Here is an 8,802-nt window from a genome sequence, read left to right as displayed (position 1 = left end):
GTTCGTTTATTTATAGATATATTATTTTGCAAAGAAACTAGTTTTGGTTAAAAAATAAACATACCAGAAAATACCAGCCACCAAAGCAACACCTATTGTATGTTAAGCATACCAATGTAGAACATATGAGGCTACCTTACACACAGGTAATAGCAAATATTTAAGAGTACATGTACAGCATCATGTGTCCAAACATGTCTAAAAGACTGTACAAATTTACACTACCTATGTGAGGAGAACTACATGAAAAATGATGGATTAGTTGGTCAGCTTCAAAGCCTGACCTCAAAACATCTCAGTATTTTAAGCCAAGCTCAATGGCTACATCACCGTTAGGACTCCACCCCAAAGTACTAAAGTATATAGAAGGCAAAAAACTTTGTTTGGTGTAACGTCAGTATCTTTACACCTTCCCTCCCCTGCTCTGGGGGGAAAACAAAACAAACAAAAAAAAAACCAACATTTAAACTTTGTTCACAAATCTTTACATGAGTCCTAGCTGCTGCCCTTAGAAGTCATTGGATGGCTTGTGTTTGAGTTTCCTTGTCGCTCCCTCCTTCACAGATGCCTAGTGTTGCTGTGCAGTGTCCTTCAGTTCAGGCGAGGCGATCAAATCTTAAGTGCCTCTCTTGAGTGTGCGAGTCTTTTGATTTTTTATCAGTCACACCTGCTGCTTGCCCAGCTGGGCTGCGTCTCTCCTGCTTCTTGCTGATGATGGGACAAACTTGGGAATGATGATGGGTAGAGTGTCTCTTGCTTTAGCACTCTGTCTTCCTGAGCCCTCTGTGGGTCCAAAACCATTCTCGACGTGCGCCCCTTCGTCTTCATCGTCGTCATCCTCATCGTCATCATCATCGTCGTCGTCGTCGTCTGAGAGATCATCTAGATCTGAAACAATCTTGGCCCTTGTCCTTGGCTCCATTCTTTCCTTAGCTCCAGTAAGCTGCTGGTTACCATGGAGATGTACCTCTCCCTCTGCTTCCTTGTTATCCTCCTGCTGCTCTTCCTCCTCACTGTCAGAGTCGATAGCTATAGGTTCGGAGAGGTCTAGAGGCATTTTCTGTGGTAAGGTGCTGTTGATTGTCTTGGGTTGGTCTTTGCTGGCACTGTTGGGATTTGGGGCAGATGGCTTTGCTTTAGTATCTTCCACATTCGCAGCTGGCTTTCTTTTTGGTAGTGGAGTTATGCCACCATTAGCAGCTATAAGCTCCCTGTGTCTCTGCAGAGCCTGCTCCGATAGTCCCATATGCATCCTAGATGTCCGCCGTTTGCCACGTCTGCCCTCGCACACGCCATCCTGACCGAATGCCAGCTCGTGGCTAACTTTGCTGAGCTCATGCATACTGAACCCAAGCAACACGCTGGCGCCCTGGGTTTCGCATTCCTGTACGCACTTCCTCCTTGTGTTGACAAAGTGGCTGGCAATGTCAGACTTCCACAGCCACAGGCTGGCTGCCAGCTTCTCCACCTCCCTTTGTGTAGGATATGGTGCTCGACTGAAATACTGCGTTAGAAATGCCTTCTTGGATTCGTATGACAGGTTTTCGTGTCCTTTGGGGTCAAGTGCCAGGACTACAGGTTCATCCGGGTTTTCTACAAATCCAGACGGACCATTGATATCCCTGGGGTGGGCCCTTTCCCCAGGCGGTCCTGGCCTCCTTCGTTTTGGTGCACTAGCCTCAGAGCTATCAAAGCTGGCCCGTTTGAGGGCACTGCTCTGAGCCGGACTGACCCGAGAAGAATGGGCTGCCCGGCTATCTTGCCCATTCTGGGACTTCCCTACACCTCGACAGTGCACCAAATGTAGTGTGATGGTGGAGGCAGTCATGTTACTTGTATAAACTCCCAAGCAGTGAATACACTTGTAAGTCAGTTTCTTTTCTACTGGGTGAACTGTTTGTATGACCTGATGCCTCTCTCTCAGATGGTGGGCCAGTGAGTCTGAGATTGGGCCCTTAAGGATAGAGAAGCAAAGAGGACATAAAGTCTTGCCCACATCCCTCTTGTATGGTACAGATGCCTGTGGGGCAATCTTTGCTGGTACACTGTCAGCAGCCCCTGAAGGTGTTTTGGGTGGGTGCTGAGGCATTAACCTCTTACCTGATATTAGCGAGGCAGACAAGGCTGATGATACAGAGGAGCTATTTTGAGCATGAAATGCCACTGACTCCTCAGGGGCATCTCTCATGTTGTATGTAGTAACAATCAACTGAACGTTTTTGGGATTACCCTGCTGCAAAGTGAGGTCAAAAGTCAGAGGAGAATCTGTGCGTGGGCCAACTCTCTCATCTGGGTGCGACAGCCGCATGTGGGCCACCATCTTCTCAACGTCATTGAAGGTTGCACGGCAGTGTGGACAAGACAGACCGTGGATCAACATGTGGTTTAACAATGTGTCACTGGGGAGATAGCGGTTACAGTACAGACACTTGCTGGTGAAATTGTGAATTTTCATGATGTAGTTGGCCACAGCAGGCACCTTCTCTGCTTTGTGCTCCTTCTCAAAATGAGAACTGTATACATTCTCCGGGAAGAGCTCATTGCAGATGGTGCAGATTTTCCACTTCTGGGTATAGGATGTGCCAAGGACAGATGAGCCACCTTTCTTAGCCGTAACAGAGGCTACAGTAGTAGCTGCTGCTTGAACACGTGAACCAAGAGGGTTTGATTTGAGTGAGGAAGAAGCACCGAGCATAACTGGGCTCCGTAGGCTGCCACCAGAAATAAGCTGCTTTGCTGCGTGTGACTGCTGTGGCACAGAAACCTGGGCGTTACCAGGCAAAGTAACTCGAACTTGCTGGCTGCCAATAGAGAACGGCTGCGTGGTACCAGCCTTTAATCCTATAGCATCGTGTTTCAATCCCGACAGAAGACTCTGAGAGTTGAAACCAGTCTTTGATGCCATGACAAGTCGACCCAGCTGCTGTGAGCTAGGAGACCTGGTAGAAGCCATTACTGCACCTTTAGGGCCCATCCCAATGATGGTTTTGTCTCCTTGGGTTTTTGGGGGCATCATGATGATGGGTTTGGGACGGGGGACGATCACGCTGGTGTGTCCAATCATTGCAGTGACCTGGTAACCAATCCTCTCGTGGTCCTCAATGACATGTTGGACTAGTGCCTCATAGGTCCGTGGAACAAACAGACACTTCTTGCAGTGAATCTGGTTGCTGCTCACGTTGTTCGTGTTAGTACCGTCTGTGCCACCGTTGTGAGCATTAGCCTTGTCTCCTGGTTTCACAATGTAGGGCTGGGCCACCTGCTGAAAGTGTTCCCGATAGATGTGCTTTCGCACTACATTGTACAAAGGGTCCCTGTAGGTGCACTTTTTGCAGTAGTACACCGCCTGTTCCACACTGTCCCCGCTTCTCTTCAGCAGCCCGTCCTTCATCATGATCCCACCAGCTCCCGCCATACCACCGGGGCCCTGCCGCACAGTGTTATTGGGCATGTGGAAAAGTTTAATGTGTGTTTCCAGAGTCTTTTTGTTGCCATTGTAAGTGCAGTAGGGGCAGTTGAGCAGAATGTTGTTTTCAAAGTCCTCGCTGTGTACATTGCGGAAATGGCTTTTGTACGCAGAGAAGTACTTGGATGAGAAGAGGCAGCCAGAACAGCAGAAAGGTTTTGAGCGGTAGTCCTGGAGAGAGAGATGGTAGGAGACCAAAAAAAAAAAAAAAAAAAAAGGTTGTTTTTGTGATTTAAACAAATCATTATAATTATATATTATACATGTGTTTAAAATGGAGGAAAAAAAAAATCACAGTAATATATTACAATATGTGCAAAAGAAGTTGTGATTACATGTCACACACCTGGGCTTTGGTATGCGATGGTTCCCACATACAGACATCCTCCCAGCTAGTGTGCTTTATATACACCTCAGGAGGAGTGAAGTCTTTATAGTCCTAGCAAACAAAGAATTTAACATAAATAAGTGAAAAGATTCAATCACTCAGCAGAACAATACTTGAAACTGTCACAAGACAAAGAATGAAACAGATACGTATATATGGAGAAGTTATTTTTGCCTTCTTGCATGTCAATCAGACACTAACTAGATGAAGGATTTGAGTTTTCCATTTTATTTGAAGTAACTCACACCTGTGACTGCACCCTTTTACAGTTATCTGAAAAACACTTACTTTAAGGTCTCTCATCATCATCATCATCATCTACCAATCAGATATTTGGACCCAATATTAGTCCAGTACAGACTGAAAAAAGCTTGCTCAGTATTGCATCAGTAGCTAGAGGGGGAACTAACAAACAAAGTAAACAAAAAATCAAGGGTCAACAGTTTGCAGGTTTTTTTATGCTTCCTACACCTAAACTTACAAGCTGCATGCAGCAGTTAGTGACGTAACTGCAAACTGTGTCTAAAGAACTCAGTTGGTGATGCTTTTGATATCGTTTGCACACACTTTTATTTATTGTTTTCATTGTGACTTTTTCATTCCTTTACATATTTGTAGAAGAATTTCGCCCACCCTTCTTTACACTGTTGCTTCAATTCACTGAAGTTAGTGGGTATTCATTTATGCACAGCTCTCTTAAAAGTCACACTGCTGCATTTCAAACTGGGTTAAGCTCGAGACTTTGAGTGGGCCATTGCAGAACCTTGATTCTATTATTTTTAAGTCATTCTGCTGTAGATTTCCTGATCTGCTAGGAATCAAGACACAGTTTTTGCCTAGCTTTAACAGTTGGACAGAAGGCCTCAGATTTGACTCTAGAATACGTTGGTGTATATTGAGGAGTTGAAGGCTGACTAAGGGACTTAAAGATGCCCACGTCCTATTGTTGCAAAAAAGCCAAAATCATCAACCCTCCACCACCGTGCTAGACAGCTGTTGTGAGGCATTTGCTTTAGAGAGAAGAGACTTTCTCATAGCTTTCTCAATCGTTTCCTAGTTGTAGTGTTATGAACTTTAACATACTGACTGAGGCATGTGGAGTTTGAGATGTTTTTCTGACCACTGCACTGTTTTTTTAATGACGAGGATCATCTTTCTCCTAAATGAAATGACATGTAAAAAAAAAATGAGTAAACTAATCTTACCATCATAATATTTCAAATACTATTTTAAGAATCCAGTTAATACTTCAAGAAATTATCTACATAGATGCTGCATGCGTAACTGTAAAAAACACCAAAGCCTGCACACTCACCTCTAGGTGATCTCTACAGAACTCCAGGCCAATGTCTCCGAGGACCTTTTTGACATTTTTCCTTGCTTTCCGCAGACTGCCCAGGTTATTGACGGGGAGCTGGAACATTCTGCCTGCCTGAACAGAAAACACAAACACATCCATGCTATCAACAGGTGCAGGGCAGATTTTGGACAGGTGTCTGGTAACTGAAGCCAAAGGTCAGGGAATAAACAGTTAGCTGAAATGCACAGTTTACGTGATGTAACCTGCCTTTCATAAATCCTAAAAAAAGATTGTGGGTTCAAAACTTCTTTTCAGACACGAAGAACACAGCTTTCAACTGTTAAAGTAATGTCTTTTTTTGTATTTTGACTTTATTATCACTTTACTGAGACATGGTAACGAGTTGTGACTGCAAAGTTTTGTGCAGATGTTCATATGATTTATTGTGACTATATGGACTCATCTGCAAGACACTACAATTCAATGACCCAACTAAACCTGTGTCCTTAAAAAGATTCACTTTTCCTGTGGAATTTCTGCATGTTCGTCACTCAGTTAAGACTAACCCCTGTCTTAATTACAAAGGCAGTTTCCACAGAGGACACTCATCTTGACAGGGCAGAAAACACATGAGGTGTTAGCAATACTCTGAGCAATAGCTCTGCTTTATTAAAATACCCCAGTAGGCCAGGGCAAACAATACAAGAACCACACAACTGGAGCAGGTAAATGGAATTCGGCTGTAATGATTTTTTTTTTTTTTTTCATAACTCACACTTGGGCTTTCTCTACGTTGACACATGCCACCAAGTTCTGTCAGAAATAGCTAGCAGCAAAGCTTTTATTCTCTCACAGAGGTTAATAGGGTGATGCAAACATGTTTCCAGAAAACCTTTTCAGACCCCAGAATAACAAAATGTAAATGTTACCCTGCAGAGCTAATGACATCGAGTTGTGGGATTTTTCATAACAGGGTTCCTGCTTTATCTCATTCATTTGCACAAGAATGCACATGGATGCCAGGATACAACTTACACAAGGCGAGCCAGAGCTCAACGAGTTAGAAGTGTCATTGCTAATGCAAAGACAGAAGCACACAGATCCTCCCAGCTGTTATTATCAATATCACTTATCAATAAAGTGAGGCAGCCAAAGGACACAAGTGTTGTTAATGTATTTACCAAACAGTCTGATGCATCTACTCAAATCAAAGCTCCAAACTACTGAGGTCAAAGGTCACTGATGTACAACAGCATGAAGGCAGCTCAGCGACAATAAACAGTACACTCCCAAACAATTCCTGTGAACACCTCAGCTTATTTCCCCTTCTAGAAAACGCAAGTTGAGTGGGGCTGTGGATTCTACCATCTGTTGGTCCAGTGAGGAGACCTTTCTGTCAATCCGCCCAGCAGCCCCACAGTTCTACTTGCCTCACATTGGTCTTACAGTGGGAACTGAGCAAAAGGGAATGCAAACCTCACACACCCCTGCCCACTTCCCCTCTGTGTGTCTCTATCCTGCTTCCGCCCATTACTTGTAGATGGCGCTAGAGAGGAATTCCATTATGTAAGCCTCCCTATATTCTGCCTGCCCCCTTTTTTCTCCTCCCTGCCTCGCAATACCATCACAGAATGGCGCCTCCTATTGAGTCAGCAGCAGCCTCTACAATATGTCTGCAGTGGGAGAAGGGGAGTGGGGGGTGGGGGTAGAAAGGGAGGAAGGGGAGGGACAGAAGGAGCGAGAGAAATCAGGGAAGGGGGAGGGCGAGTGTGAGAGGATGAGGTGGTGGTGGGTGAGGGAGCAGGGAGAAGGAGGAGGGAGAGTGAGAGGCAGGGTGGGGGAGTGAGTGAGGGTAGAAGGAGTGTGAGGAGAGAGATGATAGGAAAGCAGAGAGGACAGAGTGAGCGACGGAAGTGGAGAGGGGGAAGGGATGGGGAGGCAGGGAGGTTGGACAGACAGGCTCAGAGGGGAGGGTGAGGAAAGGCGGGGAAGAGGCTGAAAGGGGAGAGAGAAAATGGAAGAGGGTGAGAGAGTGGGCAATGGATAGAAGTGAAGGGGGTAAGAAAAGGAGCAACAAAAAAAAAGAGAAAGAAACAGGAGAGGCTGAGTAGGAGGGAAGGGAGGGAGAGAAGGAAGAGGAAAGGAAGGAAAGGCAATAGGAGGCAGCTCTCTGCTTTTCTCAGATCAGGGAGAAGAAAAAGGCCCCCCTACCCAATCATGGTGGTGTAAAAAAAAAAGAGAGAGAAGAAAACAGGAGGCCTTCAAGCCTTCAACCACAGAATTCCTCACTCAGTCCTTCACCAGGACACAAAAACCTGTCTCCCAACTGCTGTTTACACTTCTACATTCAATGTAGGGATGAGGGCAGAAGCTTCTGGTGACATCCATGTCCACTCTGACACCAGAAAAAGTTTGAGATGCTTTCAAGCTTTCAATGCACAGTTGTATCATTGAACTTGATGCTTGCCTGCAGCACTTGCTATTACAGATGTATATGAGGCTGATATTTCCTGATCATAACCTGACTCTTGTCCCAGTCAAGTGACAGCCATCCTCTCAGCGTTACTAGTGCATCACAACCCTCTTCTCACCTGGCTGACCTCTGATCACGCTTTAATCATCTCTGAGGCTTCAAATGCAAACCCGCATGATCTCGGGTACGGCTGTAGACAAGTAAAATGCACAGCCTATACCGGGTTGAAGACAACTCTGTGTCCAGTAATACAGCTACACTTTCGACACCAGGAGCCTTCTTCGCATCAAAGACCAGCAAGCCCGGCGTCATGAGCGACGGAGACAAATAAATCGTGCGCTGGGTCCACGCTGGTGTCAGTGATAAACATCTGGCAAAATCCAAATCGATTTGGCAGGGAGATGCTGTCACTGACAAAGAATGGGGACACACCGCGCTAAGTTAGCATGCTAGGCTAGCCAAACTCGCACTAACAACACTGGCTGAAATAATAACAATAATAATAGTTCCACCTTCTGTGCCCTTATTTAACCACAAACAACACCTATCTGCATTTAGTTTTTGTTGGCTGCTATAAACAAACCTACTGGACAAGTAATTCAACTTGAGCTTGCGCCCCTTACAGGGAGTAACAGAATATCGACAGCCAAGTTACCTTAGCTGTAGTTCATCGCCACCCACCGCATCAGCGCAGGTAGCTACGGCTAACAGCAAACTCTCACTCCCTCAGGGTAACGCCGAACACTAAGACAGACAAGTTTACCTGCGTTCACATCCAGCGCTCCCGTCTCAGTGAAATGTGTCACCTCAGGATGGCTGAGGCGATGTAGAGACACTTTCACTTGCTCGGATATCTCCGCCAATATCCTTTAAGGTGACAGCTTGCTTCGCCAGAAGAACGAGTCGACCGAACGCGAGTCTATCCTCCAAACCCGACTGTCCCTCGCCGACAAGGGCTATCCTCTTCCCTCCGGTCGGCCAACGGGAGCGAAAAGCCTTGCAGCTTCATTAGACAATTAAAAGCTCCATTCCCTGGAGTGGTGAGGGTGGGCACATGCCTTGTTTTTGAGGAACAACTACTCGTTCAAATAAATCGCATTTAACTCTACCTACGAGTGCCTGTTAGCCGATAACGCTTTGCCCATTCTCTTCTCTGACAGACAATACACATTCAG

General features: G+C 45.7%; 1 protein-coding gene across 1 annotated transcript; it reads right to left on the bottom strand.

The window, feature by feature from the left end:
* Positions 1–335: 335 nt before the first annotated feature.
* adnpb (activity-dependent neuroprotector homeobox b) lies at positions 336–8,802 on the bottom strand. Its single transcript, XM_085344209.1, has 4 exons — positions 8,391–8,802; positions 5,170–5,286; positions 3,813–3,905; positions 336–3,637 (listed from the first exon to the last, which is right to left on the bottom strand). The coding sequence occupies exons 2-4, from the start codon at positions 5,275–5,277 to the stop codon at positions 662–664; spliced, it is 3,177 nt and encodes a 1,058-aa protein (XP_085200335.1). The 5' UTR covers positions 5,278–5,286; positions 8,391–8,802; the 3' UTR covers positions 336–661.

Source organism: Diplotaxodon limnothrissa, linkage group LG20 (assembly GCF_057381915.1).
Source record: "Diplotaxodon limnothrissa isolate DT_005_m linkage group LG20, D_limnothrissa_male_GT1.1, whole genome shotgun sequence".
NCBI lineage: Eukaryota > Metazoa > Chordata > Actinopteri > Cichliformes > Cichlidae > Diplotaxodon > Diplotaxodon limnothrissa.
Note: the sequence above shows the minus strand (reverse complement) of the source record. Positions and strands in the feature narration are given on the sequence as shown.

What these genes read in the sequence shown, in the direction of transcription:
- adnpb (XM_085344209.1), bottom strand. Translation starts at nt 5,277, where the DNA reads ATGTTCCAGCTCCCCGTCAATAACCTGGGCAGTCTGCGGAAAGCAAGG. An exon ending in TCTGTAGAGATCACCTAGAG is followed by an intron (nt 3,906 to 5,169) that starts GTGAGTGTGCAG and finishes TTTGTTTGCTAG; the next exon opens with GACTATAAAGACTTCACTCC. An exon ending in CATCGCATACCAAAGCCCAG is followed by an intron (nt 3,638 to 3,812) that starts GTGTGTGACATG and finishes CTCTCTCTCCAG; the next exon opens with GACTACCGCTCAAAACCTTT.